At 38.6% G+C, this 24,511-nt stretch overlaps 1 protein-coding gene across 3 annotated transcripts in view; it reads right to left on the minus strand.

Moving 5' to 3' along the window:
• Positions 1-1,913: 1,913 nt before the first annotated feature.
• LOC131231411 (uncharacterized) overlaps positions 1,914-24,511 on the minus strand; it is a 60,363-nt gene continuing 37,765 nt past the window's right edge. For 2 of the 3 annotated variants that reach the window (XM_058227581.1, XM_058227583.1), the window contains exons 12-20: positions 12,512-12,607; positions 12,329-12,394; positions 12,138-12,176; positions 11,885-12,019; positions 10,363-10,724; positions 7,085-7,178; positions 3,677-3,868; positions 2,889-3,009; positions 1,914-2,368 (exon numbers count right to left, since the gene is read on the minus strand). In XM_058227581.1, the coding sequence (XP_058083564.1) occupies positions 2,911-3,009; positions 3,677-3,868; positions 7,085-7,178; positions 10,363-10,724; positions 11,885-12,019; positions 12,138-12,176; positions 12,329-12,394; positions 12,512-12,607 (1,083 nt within the window). In that variant the 3' untranslated portion in view covers positions 1,914-2,368; positions 2,889-2,910. The remainder of the gene's footprint in view (positions 2,369-2,888; positions 3,010-3,676; positions 3,869-7,084; positions 7,179-10,362; positions 10,725-11,884; positions 12,020-12,137; positions 12,177-12,328; positions 12,395-12,511; positions 12,608-24,511) is intronic. The other variant, XM_058227582.1, reaches the window with a different exon arrangement.

Raw genomic sequence — 24,511 nt, forward strand, 5'->3', positions numbered from 1 at the left:
GGAGGCCTATCCAATCATTATATGGGCCATACTCGTATGAGTTAAACGGATGGCTAGAAAGAAAATCAGCGGCCGCTGCTCTCTTGACAAGCAGACCAGCTGAGATTTGTGGACTATGCTTGCCCAAGTCGAGCTTCATCCGATAAATGGCCTGGATCTCACACACTTGTGCCAGGTTGGCACACCTGTCACGATTCACAGCTTCAGTTTCTCCTCCGCAAACCGCCATAAGCAGTTTTAAAAAATAATAATAATAATAAGGCTGCTGCTGGGCCTTTAGGCCGGATCGGTGATTGGGCTGAACGCGGCTTGAATATGCCTAAGGCCCACCTACTTGATCTAACCCATCACGACTTATTTGATGCTTGGATCCTGTGGCCCAACACATGCCCATTTGCAACCCTTAATGTAATTGAAGAGATGGCTTCAAGACAAGTGGATGTTCATCTTAGAATCAATCTGCTCATCCAAACTGTTGGTATGATGGCCCATGTACCCAGATTCAAACCTCCTGCCAGTACAATATCTGACTCTTTGCTGAAATTTTCGTTCTTATCAGCCCATTTGTTGGTCATATATTGAAGGAATGGTATTTTCTTGGGCCCATGATATCAATGGGTGGATGGTTGACCGCTCGTTAATTTCTTTCAGAGGTACTATATTTTGTGGCTGATAATGGAGAAAATCCTCATGTCTTTTAATCGTAAAACCATCTGGACGCTTCTTGATGATTTTTGTACATAGCTTTTTGTTACACTTGATCCATTCAAGCAGAAATTAAAGATGCTGCCATTTTGAACACGGCAACTGAAATTTCAATGGTGGATCCTATAATCGCTGAGTGAAATCAGAAGTGGGTCCTACATCCTTCTGATCCGACCATTAAAAGCTTTTAATTGCCTCCAAATGTGGTATAGGTACGGAGCTAATTCATCCATCATTTTGCACTTCACTTGCTTACTTCAGCAACATTAGATGGGCTAGCTACCATCCAAACGAGTCCACAAATCAGGTACTTCTACTATCAGGTGGGCTGCACTCTATAAAAACAGGTAAGTCAACTATCAGGTGGTCCACACTATAAAAACATGGTGATTAATAGAAAATGAGAGCAACGTCCTTGAGAGGAGAAACAAAGAACAACGGTAGACAATCTATCTACACTTATGCTCGCCGGTAAATCAAACTCTTATTTTTAGGTACGCCCAAGGCAGGCCCACCAAATCAAATGCATGGATCTGTCGCATGAACAGGCTACAACCTTTCATAAGCCTGGGCCTTTAGAAGAAGAAGAAGAAGAAGAAGAATGGCCATCGGTATATATTATGTGTGGCCCGCATCTTTTCACAGTATCTATGAATGAGTGGGCCCCATAGTCATAAATCCGGCGAAGTACAGCAGCTGCCGACATTCAACCAGAAACATGTCATAACATTGGTAGCTGACATCTTCTAATCTCCCAGGATTTTTTTGGTGGTCATGCTCCATCAGTGGTGGAATGTGATTGAATTGAAAACCTGTACATACCTTGCAAAGAAGCAGGCTGACCGTCCCGATTCCATTTCACCTGGAACGGAAGCCAATTTCCATTCACCTGAGAAAGGTTCTAACAATTCATTCACAAAATGCAAGATTCACATTCCATTTTTCTACTATCAACAAAAAAAGCTAGCTGTCAACCAAAGGGGAGAAAAACAGATGTTTTAGTGGAAAAACAGATTAGAAGATCCTAACCCTTCAGTAAGTGACCTGGGAATGGTAAGTGGAGTGGGTTGGGGGCACAGAACAGCAAAAGTCCGTGGTCAATGAAAACAAGGCGAAGGATCAAAGGGTTGGGATCTCTTCCAATCTGCAAGATTTTTTGGGCATCTGTCATACACAATGCGGGCCATCAACCAGATCACCATATAGAATTGAAAGCAACGCTGAGACCTGAATGCTCCTTATATAGAAAATAAAACATATATTGAATTAATTTGTTTTGAGGAAACTGTCTTATTACCAGGTAATTACCTCAGCTTTAGGTACCCTAATTCACATCTACATTGCTTTCAACATCATTGCCTTCCTCGTCTCATGCACTCGGATCTTTTCCCTTGAAATTGATTGTGGTCTGTGGATCTGGTTTCCGGCCATTTCTTGTCCTTCCAGTCCAACCATCAGTTTCTTAACAAAACCTAAACATTTGGTTCCTGCCATTGAACTTTTCAAAATGGTCCTTCCATCAAAAACACCGCCTGCCACCCAAACTCAAGAACTTCTGCTGATTTCAGAAGCAATCTCTCTGAAGAGTATCTAAAGCTTCATCGATAGATGGAACTTTAAGCTTTACAAGGAAATGATAAAAAGTTTGATTACAACCAGCAGCCTGAAGAATCATTAAACGGGTATTATGCACAAGTGGCCTTGAAACAGTTACTAGGAAGAGATGTGTAAGTGATAGATTGAGCATTTTCTCAGCCCCAATAAAATGTACACGTGGACCCACCTTTCATCAATCCAAATTGATCACACAGTGGAACCCTCCATGAATGGACAATACCACAAAAATCTCCCCCATTGGATGATCCGAACCATCCAACTGGGCCTCTTATGTGAACCATTAGTTCCAACTGTCCATTTTTACATCAGCAAGGCTATGATTATCTCATGGGGTAGGTATTCGGGCATTGCCCATCCCACAATGATGCCCGCCAGATCAATGGTTTAGATTATCAGAAGGTGAGACCCACCAGTACCTGTACTATTGTTGGGTTGAACAAGAAAATGCTCTCTTTGATCGATCAATGTACAGTTCCTCAGAAAGCCATGTTTATGAAGAAAAAGTATATAAGCAATGTTATCACATCAAATTAGAAGGCGATGCATAGAATTTAAGGAGCATGCACCTCTTCTGTTTGTGCCCAAGATTCATCTACCCGGTACCACTCTGTAATTGAGGACAAGATCATCCGATTTCTTCCAAATATATGCTCGGACAGTGGCTAAGCTCATTTCAGGGGATAAGACCTGCGAAAATCCCAATGTCCCCTTTGTTTTAAAAGAATAAGTCAATCAGAACAGAAACAAAACAGAGACATCATAATTCAGCCATGTACCACATCCTACTTACGGTCACGCCGTAAACATATTACTATAATGAACTGGCTGGTGGAGTATATGCTACATGAGACAAAGTTCACCCATGTGGTACACATGCACAACTGTAACCGTGTTAGATTCCATCCTTCTTCCCAGGAAAGCGTATTCGAAGTCAAATAGCTTCCCTTTGAATCGATGGAATGAGTATCAGCTTCAAACGTTTGAGATTAGCAGTTCCACTAACTCGAAACATGCTGGGAAGAAATATGGGCTTCTCCAGAACATGGGTAACTCCCTTTCCATGGGCAGCTTCTATTGCAGATGTATTCAACAAGATCCTCCACGGGAGCCAGAACGAGGAAGAGATTCTGATCTTTCGTTTTTTTTTGGGTGGTCACTTCTCACTGAAGCAAATCCACATGCCAAATCCAGGTAATGGACAGATGAGAAATGGCCAACTTTTGGCAAACACTGAGACATGAAGTGAGGTGGAACCCAACCATCAGCTGAACTGGATCATTTCCACAAGTTTAATGCATGTAGGCATTCTCAACAAGCAGACATTAGGTATTTTGTTTTAAATATATTGACTTGCCTGGTTATTGCATAAGATCTCTATCGACGGCTTTAGCTTTTGCCATGGCTTCAAGCCAGTTGGGAAAGATCCAACTCCGAAAGTAGGAAGTTGTGATTGTCCTCCTGTCAGCGCTGAAACAAACATCCCGTCTGGGTTTCCACCATCTGATGGTTTATCAAGAACCATTTTTTCAAGGACATAGTTAACAACCTGCAGAACAGTAATAAAACCATTTTGTTCCTCAACCAGTAGCATTTAATCGTACAAAATCCATTCACACAACTACAGAAGGAAAACCTATTTGTAAACAGCTTATGTAGCTGCCACATAAATCGAAGAGTTCAATGGCAACAAATTTATAGATTTAAAAAATATATGATATCTCAACCCCTTAATCAGATGTCACGGGAAACAGCAAAGATAACAGGTCGTCATCCATAGTCATCACTCAAGAGGATTAGCAGCATGCATAGGTTATGTAATCCGAAATGCCAAAACCAGCGTTTGGCCAAGTGTCCTTGTGTCGCAGCACAGATACCCATCTCTAGCCTGACTTCATACCATATAACATATCATGAACCATGTTATTGTAATTTGCATGTCAATTATAGTTATGCATCACATATGACAATCCATACGGTATATATTCTATATTTAGCATTACTGAGTTTATACAAGGTATTACATGTAAATTCTCCATACCAGTATAAAGGGTTTTGCTGATGTCCCCACCTTTATGGAGACATTAGCAATGTCCCCAAACCTTTTGAATGCCATGAGGGACACCCAATCATCAGTAGGGATGGCTCATTCAATAGTCCTATTGGGAGCAAGTCTTGGTGCAAGAATCACACCAATCGGATGATCCTAACCTTTTGAATGGGGAATCATAAACAATACAAAGTGGGATCTACCAAGTAGATGTTTCAAGATGATGATTGGAGCTAATTTGTTTCTCCACTCAATCTTCACCATCTATGTCCCATGCTATTAATTGGATCTTTAGGAGCATCCATTGGTGTAATTTTTGCACCATGGCTTACCCCTAGTTGTATGAATATATGGACAGTTCAAATTAACAATAGGCCATACAATGTGCCATTTAAAAGCTTTGGGGATGTTGCTAACGTTCCCATGAAGGTCACATTAGCAAAACCACAGCATAATAATGCAATTAACTTCTATCATATCATATATGCATAGGAATATTTATTGAATCTTAAATCATTATATCACCATACATGCAGGATCGTAAAAACACATGCACCAAATGAACTGAATTGCAAAGATTCAGTTCAGTGAAGAGGAAATAACAAACAATGAGTGACATTTGTAGTTTTATATTGACGTACTAGCCATCAACTTGTAGTTACGTTTGGTTCATTTCCAACTTGACAGTAAACAAATTATAGTTTGGAGCCCAGTCTCATAACATAAAAACTGAGGAAATTATACTTGGGGCACTTTGATAGCGAATGAGAGCTAGAATGGCAATGTTTGATGTGGAGTGGTGCAGACAGGTAACTAGAAGCCTAATAATGAAGGATGAAAGAATTCAGGACTGAATAAAAGGGATGAAAGTCTGGAGATTCAAGATGCAGCAGGTCCAAGGTTTAGGGGAACCAGTGTTTCAAATAGCGCCCATAGCGTAGCGGTAGCGTACGCTACGTAGCATAGTGTGGCCATAGCGCTACGTAGCATCCCAAATAGCGTAAATCCTCTGTAGCGTACGCTACAGGGGTCGTAGCGTACGCTACAGCTACATAGCGCATAGCATTTGTAGTGTAAGCTACAATGTATTTTTTTACTATTTTAGTTTTTTAAATATTTTTTCACGTTTTTTTTGTTTCTAATGTTGAGGAATGTGACACTTGTATTGTACTTGATACTTTTAACCTATGGGAATTTTATTTCTTTTCATAATTGTGACTTGTGGTTTCAATTAGACATTATTAATTAAAGTGATTTTCTTAGAAAGTTGTTGATGTGATAATTATTTGATTTGGCTTATATATTTGGATTGGCTTTTGATAAATGATAACTAATAACTTTTTTGAACATGCTTATAATTGATAAAATGAATCATCTTTTAGGCATTTTTATATTTTTTTTCTTCTTTTTTTTCCACTATTTATTATATGTCCTATTTTTAAATTAAAAAATAGAAGTATCATGTAGCTTACACTACACGCTACGTATTTACGCTACACGCTATAGAGGGCTGACCGTTGCGCATCACGCTACTGCTATTTAAAACACTGAGAGGAACTTAGAAGAAATAGAGAGAGAGAGAGAGAGAGAGAGAGAGAGGGTGGAGGGTGGTTACTTTTTATGTTTTATTTAGAGAAGAGAGACAGAGAGGCTAGGGAACCCAATAGAGGGCTTCATCCAGCACCGTAGAAAAAAGGAATACCCACCCTACAAATTAGGATGAGGAGGGGGAAGGGATTTGAATGGCCTAGGGATTTGAAAGTTCACAACCCAGACAATCCTAGATGTAACCTTTAAATGATCTTCAAGGATTTATGGGTTTGTTTAAACACGCAATAAAAGAAAAACAAATGAGATTTAAAGGTCTGAAACAGAAGATGATAAATGTAAGAAGAGAAGAAGATTACGGAAGATTAGAGGAAAGAGAGAGGTTCACAGAATCAGCACCAAGACAGAAGAGTGGAATCAACACCTCTAGCAGGCCACACGTCCAAAGAAAAGCTCCTTTTTCTTCAAAGACCAAATTACAATCTTTTCTTCCCCAAAAGGAAAAAAAAAAAGATCTCAAAACATTAAAAAAATAAATAAATAAATAAATAAAACTTAACAGAGACTACTAGACTGAATTAAAGAAACTAGGCCCAAAAAAATAATTATTACCAAAATGCCCTTGGAGCAAACTTTTCCTAATTAAAAAGCACATGTGTGCTACTAGGCTCAAAGGGGCCCAGCCGCACCTGTTATTTTAGCTTTCTAAAGTGGTCGGCTGACTTGTGGGGCCTAGAGAAAGACTTGTGGGACCCCACCTCAGCCTTATTCCTTCTTTTATAGACCTTAAGGCACCCATCACACTTCCACTTTCAACAGGGCATCCAAGCACACCCTTAATCTTATAGTTCTAAAAAGGATTTTGACCTTTTGTCCTAAGTGGTATTTTGAGTTCTAGCCAATTATATTTTCAACAGTGCATCCAAAAGGTGTCCTATATTTTAACTTCTCATCTATCAACTAGCAGTACAATCCCACATACAGATGCATTACATTACCGGGGGGTGGGGGGGTTTGTGTGTGTGTGTGTTCATAATAGAGTTCATAGGTTTACTTCCAGCTGAAACTGGATGCAAGATATATCGTTGGACACCACCTGGACTCAAAAATATGGGGAAATGTAGAACACAGGGATTAATAGCCAAGAAAAACCACCAAATTTCTTACTTTGTGTATCCGCAATATTCGAGGTGCACTGAGCTTCCCTTGAGTGAGCACCTGGACATTCGACCCTTCGCAAGCATGCAAGTAAAAACTGCACCTGTAGAAAACATCACGGAATGCAATGTGAAATTTGATTCACTTGTGCAAAAGCTACATTACACAGAGTAACTAAATTGCCACTAAAGCAATGTGCCAGCTCAACGAGAATAGGATCTAAATATCATATGTTCTCATACTTTTGTGACTGCTGGATATTAAAATATGCAGTAGCCACTCATTATTAGGATAAAAAGATCAACTTAAATTCCATGTTCACGATAAATAGAAGGATGGCTTAGTATAGAGTTCACAATCATGTAATGGACCAGCTATCAAGCTGGCATTAAAAACCAATTTGTGAACCTAGAAGCAAAAAAAAAGTCAATCACAAGCTGTTTGAAAATGGCACACCACAGGTACACGATGGCAGCTGGTTGAGAAGAAACAAACACATGGATGGGACAAACTAGCACAACTAAAAAGGATGAGTAAGCAATGACTGCATGTATTATAATTCACTCATGGCCATGCACTATGTATGTTGCATCATCAAACCCTCATCCATATACCCTCATCAACTAACCACTAAATTAGAGGGCTCAGCTACCATTGGGTCTTCAAATGGGACACAACATACTTCCACCCTTTACCATCATCCACTGACCATACCCACATGAAAGGATATAACGCATAACATACTTCCAACATTCACCAACATCGACTAACCATAAACATATGAAAGGAGAAGATGCAGACTACACGAGCATTTGAAGAAATAAAAGTGCATATAACTGCTAAGATCAAGGAAAAAGATACACAGTGTTTTCTGCAAGTTTCCATGCGTTCCAAATTCTCTTTCAGATGCAAATTGAAGGACTGGATGGGTCAATCTGGCAAACTTAAATCAAGTTGGTTAAGGCTAATGCCAGCCAAGAGCAAGTAGGAAGTTTTTTTAACTTAGATCTGACATCCCTTAAGCATCCTCAGAGTGATTTAAACAGTAGTTACTGAAGAGGTGCAAGGAAAGAAGACAGGAATGACCCGACCTTACAAAATGACACTAGGGCATGCTATGGAGCATGTGACCTTGTTCCACGCAATGATTTGGTGAGTACGGGCAAATGAATTCAGTTCCCCTCTCATTCAATTTTACATCTACAGTAAAATACTGAAACTGTATTTATTTATTTATTTTTAACATCCCCATAGCCTTGTCCGAACTATTTGGGACCAGCTTTATAAATCCCATTTGACATAATGTTCTGAAATGAGGAAAACATATAACGTGACAGAAATGCTCTTCTGAACTTCAAAAGAACCAGCCCCACCCTTCTGAATGATTTTAGTGAAAACCTGACCAAACTCGAATTTACACCACTCTTTACCATATAAGAAAAAACAATGACACCCCCTTTCGAGATGCATCCCTCATCCAATAATACCAACCACTAGTAATGTTAAATAATGTGTTGTACAGTTAACTGCTCATCAACTATACAAGCAAATTATATCCTTAACACCAATTACTCTTCATCTGGACCATGCGCTTGGATTTAGTATCTGGCTACATAAAGATAATTACAAATTCCTGAAGGAGCTCAATGGTAATCAGACCTGTCATTTATGTAATCTAACTAAGAGAAATGGAATAAATTTACAGATGCATGGTAAGTAATTTCTGCAAGACTTGATGTAGCAACTTGAAGAATTTGAATTCAATTAGGAAAGATTGGAACATAAACCACTTCAATTGAACAATTCCTCCAATAGATTGCCACAAGATTGATAATAGGGCCCAACTTGTGGACTGTTGGATGTTCCTAACAGCCTACTAGAACTAAACTAGTAATCAGACACCACAAAATCTCATAATTAAAATAAATACCTTAAAAGCTAAATATCTTAGCATGGTAAATATGTATGGCCCCCATGAGCCTTTATATAGGCTAAAAGCCATCCCTAGAAGATTCTAGAAAGAATCCTCAAGAACATTCTCAGCTTACCTAATTGGAACACCAAATACTTGCCCTAATTATGATCAAATTGCATAGAAGACAGATAACCAAACAAGCAAACAAATTTTATTTTATTTTATTTTGAAAGATGATACTATTAAAAGGCCAAAGGCCAAAACAAGAACAGAAGCAAACAAAGAAAAAGAAGAAAAACAAAACAAACCTAAGAGACGCCTAATTGGAACACCAAATACTTGCCCTAATTATGTTCAAATTGCATAAAAGACAGAGAACCAAACAAGCAAACAATTTTTTTTTTATTTTTTTTATTTTTTTAAAAAGATGATACTATTAAAAGGCCAAAGGCCAAAACAAGAACAGAAGCAAACAAAGAAAGGGAAGAAAAACATAAACAAACCTAAAAGACACTCTTAGGGAGCCCACTCCCTAATATACAAGGCAACCCGACAAGAAAACCAAACAGGAGTTCTTAATATTACCAAAACATTTATTGTTTCTTTCCAACCAATAGCCCAAAAGAAAGCTAACAACACAAGCCTCCACTTCTTCCTACCAAATGAACTGCCTTCCTCACCATGCCACGCCGAAAGCAAGCTCACAATAGAACCAGGAAACACCCAATAAAGGTTGGCTGATCTGAAAATACCAGACCAGACAATGAGGGAGAAGGAACAATGGATACAGAGGTAATCCACTGACTCCTCAGCAATCGGTCACAGAGGACACGCATTAGGTAGGATGATCGATCTTTTGCACAAGTTATCAATGGTAAGGATCCTATTCCTTCCAGCCAACCAGACAAAAGCAGCAACTTTTGGAGGCATTCCATACTTCCATGAAAAGTCCATATGACGCAAACAAAATATTGTCCATATCCTCTACTAAAGCACTGTATGTACAAATTGTGGGGACTGTACACAGCCATGTGGTGTAAAATAGTTTGTGTAGAAGACAAAGTCCAGAAAAACATTAAACAAGATTGTATATAAGTCCATAAATAGGATCGAGTTGGACTTGTTTGCTCCACAATCAAACTGGTTGGCGTGTAGAGCATCACATCTAGTTGGATAACTAGGGCCCCGAGTCCAATTGGATGCTCTAAAAGGGCTCGTCTATCACAAGTGTGCCATGTGAGCCCACTTTGGACCTCCTTTGGCGCACGTGTGATGTGTGGCCTGGACACATCAATGTTTATTCCTCTCACATAGTCAAGAATACTTAAGAAGACATCAAAGATTACCAACCATAATATGATCAGGGAATTACTTGCTATTTTCTCGGGGAGGTAATCGACAATTCAACATACAGTCTAGACACCACCAAGGGAGATCCTTTTCATCTTCAGTGCCATCCAAGTCTGTGATTTTCTTTCTCCATGGGCCACCATGAGAGCCCTCAGTAATGATGGAAGGAGGGGAAACTGTTGAAAACTCAAAAAAGGGAGGGCCGTTTTCATTGTGGTTTTCTGCACCATCATCAACATCAACTCTTGAATGGGAATGGTTTCTAATTGGAATATCTTTCCCTGGTAAAACATCACCATTAGCTGAAGCTTGTGGTCCAGAGTGCCTTCTCCTGGCCAGCCAATGACCCATTAAGCCACGAAGAGTCTCCTGGGCTAGATTGATCTGCAAAATTATGTGTATATTAATGGAAAAAAAGGCTAGATTGAACTGCAAAATTACGCATATATTAATGGAAAAAAAAAAGGCTCCCAATGGCTAATAAATCTGTAAAAGAGAGAGTTCGTAATTGCACCTCAGCTTACGGACTCATGACTCAGGTAGATTGTATACACTAACTTACAACATGGTTGAATATGAAGAAAAAACATCAGATCTTGTATTCCAAAACAGGCTTACATGGGGAAAAAAAAGTAACTGCTTTCAACACCAATGAATTAACAAATTAACTTTAACAAGTTACAAGATCATTTCTCTTCAATAATTAGAAGATCATTTCAATTGGAACCTATACTAAGTATGCCTTTCAATTCCATGATTATGGTTGCAATGGACACATCAAGAAATCGCAGGAACTAAACATGTGATAGGACCAATTTCTTAAAACACGACACGTTGGCCTGAAGCTAGACTTCATCAAGACATGCCACGTTTCAAGTAAAATTCTTTAAAAAGTACAATGATAACTGCCTGAGTTATCATGAGTTCATCAAGTTTTCTCAACACCGACCAAATCTATGTTATCTGGTTATAAACAACTGTGTAGTATGAAACATGATCATGAACTAGTGTTTTCTGCAATATGCTTCAACAAGGTGATAGGAGGCAGCAACAACAACAAAACCCTACAGAAAACCAAGATCATAGGCATTGAAGATTCAAATGGATGCCCTATAGACATCTCACCAAACACGAGCAGAAAACAGCGACATAGTCTAAAGCTTTTTGAAGCCCAAAAAGCAAACTAAGAACTCAGCAGGTCCTAGCTGACACATCAGAGTATGTGAGAGAGCATCAGTGGTCAATACATCTGGAGCATGGCAATTTTATTGAATGCTCCAAGTTTCTACATGCTCTTGCACTTTCTTAAATAATACAATCAAGTCGTATATCATTGTTCTTCTTATATCCTTGATGGATTTCAAATTTTCAATTTATCTTGAATTTTTAACTGTAAAGAGAGAATCTTCCAAAAATCTTCTTACCAGGTTTACATCTTATAAATTATGAATCAATCCTTCATCATGTCAAATCAGATTAATTTTGACTGTCAAGTAACAGGTGAAAAAGTTAAAATTTGACCATCGCTGAGGAAGTGTAATCACCTTTAATTCTTCAGATGCTCCTGACATGTTCAAGTCAACAGCATACATCTCTGCTGAAAAGCATTGCGGGGTGTCCAAATGGATAGACAAGCTCCCAAGCCTAGCGTCCATGGTGAACCATGCAGGAATACTTACCTGGAGCAGTCACAAAGGTAACATTCCCCTAAGTTGCAGGAATAAACATTTCAACAGACCTTTTTTTTTTTAATTTTGAACTTTGAAGACATTCATTTCAAAATCATAATATCAATACCATTTCAAATAGCTCTTCCTTCTTTTCCTCGAAGGAAACCTGCCCGATGTGCAAACACGAGTATTTAAATCATTAGCTCCAGAAAACAAATTTTCATTTTATCATAGTTATCCTATGGTAGATGCACCATCTCAGGAGAACATAAATCTGATCTACAAATGGAGCATGGAGAACAATTTTATGCATCATACCTTGCCATAATCCTCAACCACAATACCCCTCGTGATCTCCCATAGCTTCACTGAGCCTGCAGCATCCTTTTAGAGGATAAAGAGAAATACAAAGATCTTAGGTTAAATTACATTGACAATGAGAAGTAATCAAATGATTCAAAACTAGAAAACATTTTGTGAAAGGGAAACCATCATAATCACCTTGGTTAGGACCTGCCTTCTATTGTTCAGAATTTCGTGCTGTACAATTGCTGGAGTTCCAGGAATTGTTAATGATGGTTCTTTGTACACAGGAATCTGCAAAAACAATCCCTTCATCTCATTGAAAGAGGACAATCTAAAATATGCAAATGGAAAAGAAACCTAAGCAAAGCCTTCTTAAGAAGTGCCATATGATAGAAAAACACCATGATGTGGAAAAACACCCGTACACAATCGATGCAAGCAAAGCAAAACTACAAAAAGTTCTCTCTCTCTCTCTCTCTCTCTCTCTCTCTCTCTCTCTCTCTCTCTCTCTCTCTCTCTCTCTCTCTCTCTCTCTCTCTCTCCACATATATATATATATGTATGTATGTATGTATTGTGTGTGTGTCACCTTATATAAACAACACAGCCTAAGAAACTAGGGTTCACACACACGACAAGAGTGGAAACACCTCACACATTCCATATGCGCAGACTCTACACCACTTCAATATTCTCCCACTTGAAGACTAGTATCTCCAATAGTACAATAAACACTCCAAATATCAGCTACCTAGAGTCACCGATCAGTAGGTAACAATGAGCCCAAGAGAAGTCTTGCACCAAATAAACTTCTCCCTTGCAATAGGCTTCATCAGCATCTCGATTATGTTGTTGTTGGTGTAAATCTTCTGCAATGAGATACGTTCATATCTTACTACATCACAAACAATATAAAATTGTAAATTGAAATACGAGATTTTTAGTTAAGCGTAACGCACTTTGACTGTCACAATGAATTGCCACTATTTTGTAATTGATTTTCAATTCTTCTAGTAACATCTTTAACCAAATATTTTCCTTGCATGCTTGTGTAGTTGATATGTACTCTGCTTACATGGTAGACAAGATCACCACTAACTGCAATCTTGGCATTCAACTAACCACACCGCCAACCAAAGAAACGTCGCAACCTGTGCTAGATCTTTTATCACGATCTCCTACATAATCTACATTCATGAACCCAACCAACTCTAAGTTTTGACCACTATAACAAATGGTCGTCCCAGAAGTACCATCCAAGTAATGAAGGATCCACTTTACCACAATCCATTGATCATTACCCAGGTTCACCATGTATTTACCGACTGCTCTTGCTGCTTGTGCAACAATTGGTCTGATGCACACCACAGCAAACATAAGGCTCCCGACTGTCATTGAATATAGTACTTGAGACATCTACCTTGTTTGCTTCTATGTTAAGACAGTGATCTAAAGTCAGCTTGCAACCAACAGGGAATGAAGTACTAATTGGATTAGAATTATGTATATTAAAATGATGCAAAACTCTTTCAACATAACCTTTTTGAGTTATCTAGGTTTTCATGTTTTTTTTTTTTTTGTTTGGTCTCCAAGTACATTCATCCCAAAAATTTAAGTAACGGCACCCAAATCCTTCATATCAAATTCCTTAACCAAACGGGTTTTTAATGTTGCAATGTTATCTTTACTAATACATGTAACCAACTTGTCACTGACATATAGTAACAAGATAAGTAGATGACAAAGCCACCATTACTATAGCTACAAGCATATGCATAACGATCTAGCTCACATCTTTGAAATCCCAAGCTCATAATGAAAGAATCAAACCACTTGTACCAACTCCTTAGCGTCTGCTTTTAACTGTAAATCGATCTGTTCAACTGGCAAATGAAATTCTTTTTATTTTCTTCAACAATGCCTACGGGATGAGTCATATAAATTTCTTCATTAAGATTCTCATGCAAAAAAAAAAAAAAAACAAACATCCAAGTCCAATTGCTCAAGCACTAAGTCGAGCACCACTACCATGCTCAACACAGTAAGAATAGTACTTAAACGGATAATTGGAGAGAACTCGTTTAAGTCAATACATGATTTCTGCACATACCATTTCACCACCAATCGGACCTTGTATCTTTCAACATCACGTTAGTGTCTTTCTTCAACTTTTAGACCAATCTGGAACCAATAACCTTCTACCCTTTAGTTAATTCAACCAATTTCTTAAGTATTGTTTTTATGCAAACCTTTCATCACCTTCTCCATGAATACCCTCCCCTAGTTAACATCCACAGATTTACATATCTCTCGATGTAAACAAGGCTTAAGCTCTTCTGTCATGCAAGCATAAGTCGTAGCATAATCCTTGGGCCAAACAGAAAGTTTTGTAGCTCTCTTTGGTTGGCCCTGATCACTTTGAAATTTAGCACCCAGTATCTCATCTGCATGCTCTTCATTAACTTCATCTTCAACCATATCAATTTATTGATCTTCTGAGTTAGTAAGTTGATTTTGAAAATCTTTTAAAGATTTCAACTCAATTATCTCTCATAACTTTGAGCAGGCAACAAGGTCCAACAATTTATACCCCTTTGTTCCATCTGCATAGATAGGAAAATATACCTTCTCAACCTTGCATCCAACTTAATCCTTTAACTCTTTAGGAATCCACACATAAGCATCACAACTAAAAGTACGATTAAACGAATAATTAACAGATTTTCAATACCATGCCTCTTCATGGATCTTGCTATTTAGTGCAATTGTAAGAAAACGATTCGCCAAGTGGCAAACCATGTTAACAGCTTCTGCCAAAAACCACTGCTTGAACCGACTGAAACTAAAGATGCTCATACCACGATCCATAAGAATATAGTTCATATGTTCAACGACTATATTCTATTGTGGAGTATTAGGGACCATATAGTGCCTCTTAATGTTGTGCTCACTGCAAAAACCCTTAAATTATTTCAAAGTGTACTCCTCAGTTATCGGTTCTCAGACACTAAATCTTCTTTCCCTTTTGAATTTCAAACTTGCTGTGAAACAAACAAAAGCACCACTCATCCTTTTAAGCATGTAAACCCATACCTTTATGGAAAATCATCAATAAAAGAAAGAAAATATTTCCAAACCTCCTCAAGATCCAACAAAAGCATCCTAAATGTCAAAATGAATCATATCTAAAGCATCCTTACTTCTAGTAATGGACGAGGAAAAATGAGCTCTATGGAGCTTTCCAAACAAACAATCCTCACAAAAAATCTAAATAAATAGATTTTAAACAATGAGAAAAAATTTGATCAAGAAGTACATTTAGTCATTACTTGCTCATGTGGCTTACAACGTATGTCAGATTGTAGCAGAGTCTATTATAGCATTGGCAAGAATAGCATCGCCAACCACAATATCTCCAATTAATTGATATATTCCGTCCGTCAATTCCACATTTGCAACTACCATTGCCCCTCCTATAATCTTTAATCAACCGTTTTCTCTAGAAAACTTGTAGCATATTCATCAAACTTTTCCAGTGACAAAAGACTCTTCCACAGATCTGGTACATGACATTGGTAAAAGTAAGGATATAAGCTGTGTTAGGGAAATTGTGTTATTATCACCCACATAAGCATTTCTCCCTTTTGAGCATGTAAAAACAATCAATGTGTAGTGTCATATGGAAGAAGCACCCGGATCCAAAATCCATTGATGGTTTAGATTCTTGTGGAACCGCAGATAGCAACAATGAACTGTCCCCGGATGAATCGCCTTGCTCAACTAGGTTTCCTTGGTAACCCTTTGAATCCAATGATTAATCATGTCGATCAGGTTTTGGAATTTCCATGATCTGCTTTCTTGAGTTTATAATTTTTGTGCAAGTAGCCCTTCTTTCCACAATTCCAACACTTTCTTGTTTTATACCATTTCAATTTGGATCTCATCTTATCTCTCCCACCAGTACCTCTCATTAGATCTACCTCTTACCATCATAGCGTAACCAAAAGATCACTCATGTGTTTTTCTACCAGTACCTCTCATTAGATCCCAAGCTCATAATGAGACACTTCAGTAGTAAGTAATGTAGGCATAGATGACTCCCAATTGAGATCTGGATTGTTGCTAAGATTCATGATCAAATCATCCCACGAATCTGGCACCTACTAAAGCAAAAGAGCAATATTTTCTTCATCGTCAATTTTGACATCGATCGCCGCCGATCTACTAATCACGGTATTAAGCTCATTCAAATATTCTTGCAAAGAAGACCCTTCCCTCATCTTCACAAGAACTAATATGTTTCCGTATCCCAAGGGTGTGATGAGTGTTCGAAATATTAGCATCGCGTTACGTATCGCATCCTTGGGATACAGATACATATCCGTTATCGTACAGGATACATCGTTTGTATTAGGTAATTTATCGCACTTTTCGGGAAACATGGGGAAACATTGAGAAAATGGTTGAATTTTTCAATGAAACTTCAGAGATTATTAAAAGAGACCTCAATACACACTTTTAAATCATAGCATCTCAAAAAAGAAGTGCACATAATAGGTTTCATTTGTATAGGGTCCGAAGCTATGCGTTGTCTAATTTAACTAATGAAACTATATTCAAATTGAATGCATAACATTTAAAGTGTATGCGATGATCATTTCATCAAACACTCCTAAACACTTCGAAATTAGTCTCAATTGACAATTGGTTGAAGGGAAATTTTGGGGGGAAATATTTTTTTATTAATTTTTAATTAAAACTTATTTTTATTTTCCAAAAATTGACAAGGTCTTAACAAATCAGTAGATTAGCGCTCATACATGCTTGATTTCACCTTTGGAATGCAACATTGCAAGCAATTTGAGAGAAATTAGGGAAATTTTGATTTATTGTTTTTTTCTAATTTTTCCCAAATCAGACCACCTACAATCAAATTTCAAAATTAAAGTGCTTGTGATAATCATTTCATCAAATACCCCTAAATACTTCAAAATTAGTCTCAATTGACTGCTGGTTGAAGGAATCTTTTTGAAAAAAAAAAATGGAGAACATGAAGAACCAATGAATATCGAAATCAAAGCCCCAACTCCAAGATTTTTCATGCAAAACATGAAGAACTAATGGATTTGTAACCATTTGACACTAATTTAACATAATTTCAACAAAAAAAAAGGGGGGGATTGGAAATTGAAAATGATCACTGAATCGAACATGTAGGATATATCAGCCGATATTGTAGATATTTAAAACATTGGGTGTGATACATCCATCGATACCAATACTAAAAACATTGGGTTATAGAGACTTCTAGCCATGAAATTCAACTCGGAAAAAATGCTTAGATACTTTGAACTTTGGTTTAGTGACAGTTAATATTTATCGTTTCCTGCTACAAGATTCTAGCTTAGGAGTGATTCTTTTGGAGTTTACTGGTGGAATGTCCCCAAATCCCTTTTAGTGTGACTCAGAATTTTCTCTGTGGTGTGACTCCAGATATCTATCCATTACCCTTTATTTTATTTTGTTGTAAGAAGAGAGAACATCAATTGTGTGGCAACAATTAGACAATCAGATCATCTACAAGTGGCACATCTTGAATATGTTCAATTCTAATCAGTGTTTTAAATATCGACGATATCAACTGATATATCCCACCATATATCTTGTATCCCACATGTGGGATACGAAACATACAGGTATTGCCAATATATCCCACCTATTCGATCTAGTGAGCGTTTTCAATTTTCAATCCATGTTTTTGTTGTAAATCACGTTAAACCAGTGTCAAATGGTTACAAATCTATTGTTCTTCATGTTTTTCATGAAAACTTCATAATTTGGAACTTCGACTTCGAGATTTGGGAGAGATGGGTCAAGTTGCGGAAAATTGAGAAAAAACAAACTTTCTCAATTTCTCACATATCGGTTGCAATCTTTGTATCCAGACACAATTAAATATGTATGTAACCCGATCTAGTGATTCTTCTTTTGCTTTTGAATGTATTACTTGTGTTTCCATACATGTCTTCTTATTTTTATAAATTATATGAATAGACTTTGAATATGCTTCCATCAGTTCAGTTGGAAAGCACATATATTACGACCACGTACCGAGATTTGGGAGAGATGGGTCAAGTTGCGGAAAATTGAGAAAAAACAAACTTTCTCAATTTCTCACATATCGGTTGCAATCTTTGTATCCAGACACAATTAAATATGTATGTAACCCGATCTAGTGATTCTTCTTTTGCTTTTGAATGTATTACTTGTGTTTCCATACATGTCTTCTTATTTTTATAAATTATATGAATAGACTTTGAATATACTTCCATCAGTTCAGTTGGAAAGCACATATATTACGACCCCATGCAAAGGAAACCCCTGTTATGTACACTTTTTTTTGTAATGTTTTAATTTCCAAGTGTCTATTGATGTCTTTTTCAGCAATCCCTGAAGTTTCATTGAAACATTCGACCAATTTTCCAATGTTCCCATGTTTCCCAACAACAGCGATACATTACGCGATACAACCGATGTATCCCATGCGATAACCGATATTTATCTGTATCCCAAGGGTGCGATACATTACGCAATAAAGATATTTAAAACATTGGTTCCAATTCAATTCTTCTTTTGTGCTCCACCACGGTCTCACCCAGATTGACCTCCAGCCCAACTTTTACATGCACAGCCCAAAGGCTACCAAGTAAAGTCTTGGAGGGGTTGTTGCAAGGCAAAACACTAAGGATGAAGCATCTGCACACACATTAAATGTCAAGCATAGCATAGATGAAACTCTGAGATTCCTAGAAGGATATCAAACCTATTTCAAAAGATGGAAGCATGGCAGAGCAATTCAAGGATTCCGCGAGAACAGCAATGAAATTTTCCCAATACTTATTTTTTATGATTGTACTACAATCCATGTCATGAAAGTAAGGGATTTAGAGGGTAATGTACACAACCATTCCCATACTTTATCGCACCCTTGTGGGGCTATGATTTCAAATTTTCCCAAAGTCTAGGATGCAAATACAGGCGCAGATATCACAACCGATGCTTAGTACCATGACATATTTGAGGAAATAATGAACTTGGTACAATAGAATGTTAATTAACTTGTATCTTACATGTCACCATGCGGTATTTGGTAATGGTACCAGTGCTGACAAGGGAACTACATCTTCCCGATCGTTCTGAAGGGGAACCTTTAAGATGCATCAGTCTCTCATCTGTCTCAACACCATCCGGAAATAGGCATCTCAATGCCATCATGAAACGAATTTCTGCTGCATAGAACTGGGAAACAGAAGTCCTTAACCTGAGAATCTCCAGTAATGTGACTGGAACTTCCCTCACCATCACGGCATCACCCCATCCTAATGTCAACTCAAAGACAGGCTTACATCTGTCCTCTGGCTATCCAGCAAGGGAGGCAAACATAAAGCAGACTCGTCCATGATGCTGCCACTCTTAAGCACATACAAGAACCTAGGAATCCTAGTCCCTGCACTTGGATGACACACATTGGTGCTTCCTAAACTGGAAAACAGGATTTGTGAGGCTGAGAATCTTCAAAAGGCATCAGGTTTTTATAGGAGACTTTTTTTTGTAAAGTAACAAATTTTATTCAAACAGCAAAAAATACAAAGGCGCTCATCCCCCAACCAAGCTTCCAAAGCAATAATTTCTCTAATAAACCTATGAGCTTCCATGGCCCATGTGCATCATTTACAACCCACTAATTCAGAAGCTGCAAATTTCTTTCTTTTATTCTGCAAAAAGGGTTTGAATAGAAACTGCATCCTTCCCTAAGTACTAAAACACAAACCTCAAGCTTCCCTCCCTCAGTAAACAAACCCAAGATAGCCATCAACACCTCTCCTTTGCCATTCCTTGACACGCTTTGCATCTTAGAGAGACCTGAGTTCACCAAAGAATAACCATAATTGGGTCTACACTACTCACAATTGGCGACAAGAACCCCATTCCACCACAGCTCCCCCAGAATAATGGGCCTCCAATCTCTGTAGATATCTGGCAACAAAAAACTTCTAAACTTAAACATAGGAATGGCCAGCTGAGGATCATGGATGAAATCTTCCATTTACCAATTAGATCGAGGATTCTCTATCTTCCACTATTCTAGGACATATTTAAAAATAGATCTCTTACTGGTGTTTACCTTGAATATGTGCACTAGTCAATTTCGCTACCACATCAATGCTAAGAGCCCGTATGGAATGTTCATCAAATGTGGATGGGAAGTAGTCCACCACTCTGAAGCAATGTTGTCAAAATCGTTATTGTACCACAAATCATAATTAGAGGTGGGCATCAAGTCGAGTCGGAGCGGATTGGGTCCAACTCAACTTGATCCGATTTTTCAAGAACCTGAACCGAACTCGATCTGATCCGAGACCGAGTCCAGCAAGGCTAGAGGTGTACACGAGTCGAGCGAAGCTTTGCCCAGCTTGTGCTCGACTCGGACAGCTCGTGCTCGAGTCTTAGCTCGTGCTCAACTCGGCCTTTGAGCTTGGAACAGCAGCTCGTGTTCGGCTCGGCCAGTAGATCGATCCAGTCTGAGCCGAGTTCGAGCTGAGTTTTCGGATGTGTTCCGCTGCTCGGACGGACGCTACTCGCCGTAAAAAATGGAGTGGAGGAGAGGACTCACTTTGAAAGAGGAGATCGTCCGAACAGACGCTGGAAGAAAGAATGTCGTCGGGCGATGGAGAACAGTGAGCGTATTGGGCGAACAGACGGCCGATTTGGGCGAAAGGGAGGGAGAAATGGGTTAGCTTTGCTAGGTTGGGCGAATGAGGGTTTTTTTTTTTTAAACCCTCATATATTCACTTAAAACTCGATCCGAGTTGAGCTCAATACCGAGTCGAGCTGAGTCAAGCTAGGTCCAGCTCAGACTCGACTCGAAATATTCCGAGCTCCCAAAAAAAAAGGCTCAACTTAGTTCGAACAGAGTTTCGATCCGAGTCGAGTCAAGCTTTTTCGAGCAGAGTCGAGCGAGTTACCGAGCTAACTCTACTCGTGTACAGCTCTAAGCAAGGCTGACTCGATCCGATCCAAATCCTTGCTGGCCTGAGCCGAATCAGGTCCGACTCGGTCTAGGAAACCAAATCGAGTCGGATCGAGTTGAGTCTGTCTAGTCGATTCGGACTGGGTTGAATCAAGATCAGGAGAGAGAGGGAGAGAAAGGAGGTGTGGGAAACTGGGAGAGAAAGAAGGAGAGAAAGGAGGAGAGATGGGTGGGTGCAGCGCCTCGTTTGGGTAGAGAAAGAGAATGGAGGGATTAGGGTTTCATTCAGGTGAGGCGGGTAGTAAAAAAGTAAAAATAAAAAATTAAATATTATTTTTATAGTACCCGACTGAATCGGATCGAATCCCAGATTGGATCGGTCCGGATTGGCCACTGATCCGAACTCAACTCGATGTACGTTCGGATCGGATAGGGTCGGATCCGTCGGATTTTGCCAAGCTTTAATCATAATAGGGGTTGAATCGTATCGAATCGCAAATCGTTTCGTAAATTGTAAGATTTTTTTTCTTTTCTTTTTTAAAATACATATCATAAATCATAAGATTTTTTATTTTCTTTAAAAACTGAAAAAAAAAATTCCAAATATTATAAATAAATCAGAAAAAATTAAAAACTCGTCAATCATCCTTTTGTCATAAATATACACCAAGTAACACCATATCATGATAGTGTTAATGGATTATTATCTTTCCTTTATGTTCTTGTTGTTCAAGAAATTTTCCTTATAAAAGATACAAAGATCCTTTAATAATTAATGTTCTTTTTACTTTTCTTGAACGTAGAATCATGTTGAAAAAGTTGCAAAGAAAGATATTTTGATTTCTAACCATTATTCCACAACACATATAGGTCAACATGATCGTAACCATCCCTAAAAACATTCCCAGATAAGTCATACATCAATTTGGTGTTTCGATCAATTAAGAAGTAAGAAATCTTTTCTTGTTTTTCTTTTTTTCTTTTTCTAAGAAACAATTCATAAGTAAGAAATCATTTTTAAAAAGCTCCATAATTCAACGTTGAAGAGAATATATATCATTTAATTTCTTATAAAGAAGAAAATAAAATAATTTACCTTTTCTAAACAATTCCTAAAGCCCTTGCCAATTTAAAACATAAAATGAAAGGCAGGTGAAGCTTAGAATAGAATGGAACAAGTATAATTTGAATAGTAAATCAGTATGTGAATAGTAAATTGTACGATTCAAATCATAGAATCATAGGATTCATATAAAAAGAGATTCAAGGTGGGATTCAAACCGTTTTGCTGAAGATTCGACTCAAATTGTAAATCATGAGATTTTGACAACCATACTCTGAAGGAGTGGTAATATTGCCACATTTTCATTTTGGGGTGGATTTGTAGCTAATAAAGTCTAGCACGGTCTGGCATAAGCATTTTGCATGATACCACAAACAGCACGGCTTCTGAAAAGGGGGCTTGACCAGGCAGTCCACATTTGATTTTCATTCTCAATCTATGGTAAATCCATTGAGGCCCTAAATCGCCTACCAATTCACCCAAACTCTTACCATGTTTGGGCATTGTTTTTCCCACGGCATCATATGGCAAAGCTCGTGGTATCCCAACTCTTACTGAAATACAGAACCATGAACTAGAACGACATTCAAGGCTGTGTTCGGATTCTCTATCAAGCAGATTGCAAACATAGCCACAATAAAGTGGAAATGACCATAATAGGACTAGCATCATCCCATTATAAAACAGAATGCTGGCTGGCCCCCAAACAATGTTCCAGCTTGGTTCAAGTCCAACTTGAAAGTTGAAACGCATGGAATTGAAATTAAGGGCTGGTCATCATCACAAGTAAAAACAATCCCGCCTCCATTTCGGTCACTTAACTTATAGTTAATTAAGATTATTGCAGTACTGTTCAACTGCGCATCCAAACAATGTAATTGAAACTCTGCTCAAGACTGGTAAGCGTTCGGGATATTCGCTTCCAGGGATAGCCTATCTAGCATTGGAAAATCATCTTGAAGTGCCATCTCACCCGTCCAATCATCCTCCCGAAACCGAATTCTCGAACCATCTCCTAGAGAAAATCCTATCCCCTCCCTGAATTTGCTCCCCTGCCTGAAAACCGTCTTCCACAGCTCCAAAGCCCCATAGAAGAATGAATCTTTCGCCCACCACCCTCCTTCCTAAAACCCATACTTTAATGCTATCACCTACCTCCACAAAACTATTGTCTTCCAAGCCAAATCTCCATAACCATTATGCTATCACCTTCCTCCATAAACTATCGTCTTCCAAGCCGAATCTCTATAACCATTATGCTATTGCCTCCCTCCATAAACTATTGTCTTCCAAGCCGAATCTCCATAACCATTATGCTATCACCTTCCTCCATAAACTATTGTCTTCCTAGCCCAATCTCCATAACCATTTAGCTAGCAGAGCTAAACTCGTCACCTCCAAGTCTCCAACATCCTTAGACCTGTTCTGTTCTTTCCATAAGGTTTGCACACCTCATCCCACTTCGATAGATAAAACTTGCTGCTCTTCTGCACTCTACGAGCAAAAAGTCCCGTCTTACCTCCCCAACAATGTGAATGAGCACCACTAGGTTAAGGCCCTTGGGACCAGGTGAATATGGCCCAAAGGGCTCAACATGGGAGCATGCAGGCATGGACAGTGCAAGTTACATGTACTAGGTAGGCTTGCGTAAACAACTCATGCCCCACTCTGTGATGCCATGATGTGGCACACATCTTCCTCCTCATGACTTGATGCATCTCCTCATTCTCCTCTTCTTCTTCCTCTTCTACTTCTTGTTTTTGATGAATCACAAGCTGATGATCTAATGGGAAGAACACAAGAAGTCCTCAAACATTAGACGAAAGACATTAGAAAGATCTTTTTTCCAGGATTAACAGAGTTTTATTAAAGGTCGCTGGCAAAAACCAGCAGGAAAAGAATACACAACGGAAAAAAGAGAGAAGGAAAATGCAAGACTACAAAAGCAGCCTAAGGCGACAAAGTGTCGCAGCATTATAGAAATGAACCCCTATCTAGGAGGAGAGCCTGCACATGAGATTGCACTGCCTCAATGGCAGAGGATACATCCTGGAAACAGCGCCTGTTCCTTTCTATCCATGTGGCCCACCAAATAGCTGGA

Source organism: Magnolia sinica, chromosome 17 (genome assembly GCF_029962835.1).
Source record: "Magnolia sinica isolate HGM2019 chromosome 17, MsV1, whole genome shotgun sequence".
Lineage (NCBI taxonomy): Eukaryota > Viridiplantae > Streptophyta > Magnoliopsida > Magnoliales > Magnoliaceae > Magnolia > Magnolia sinica.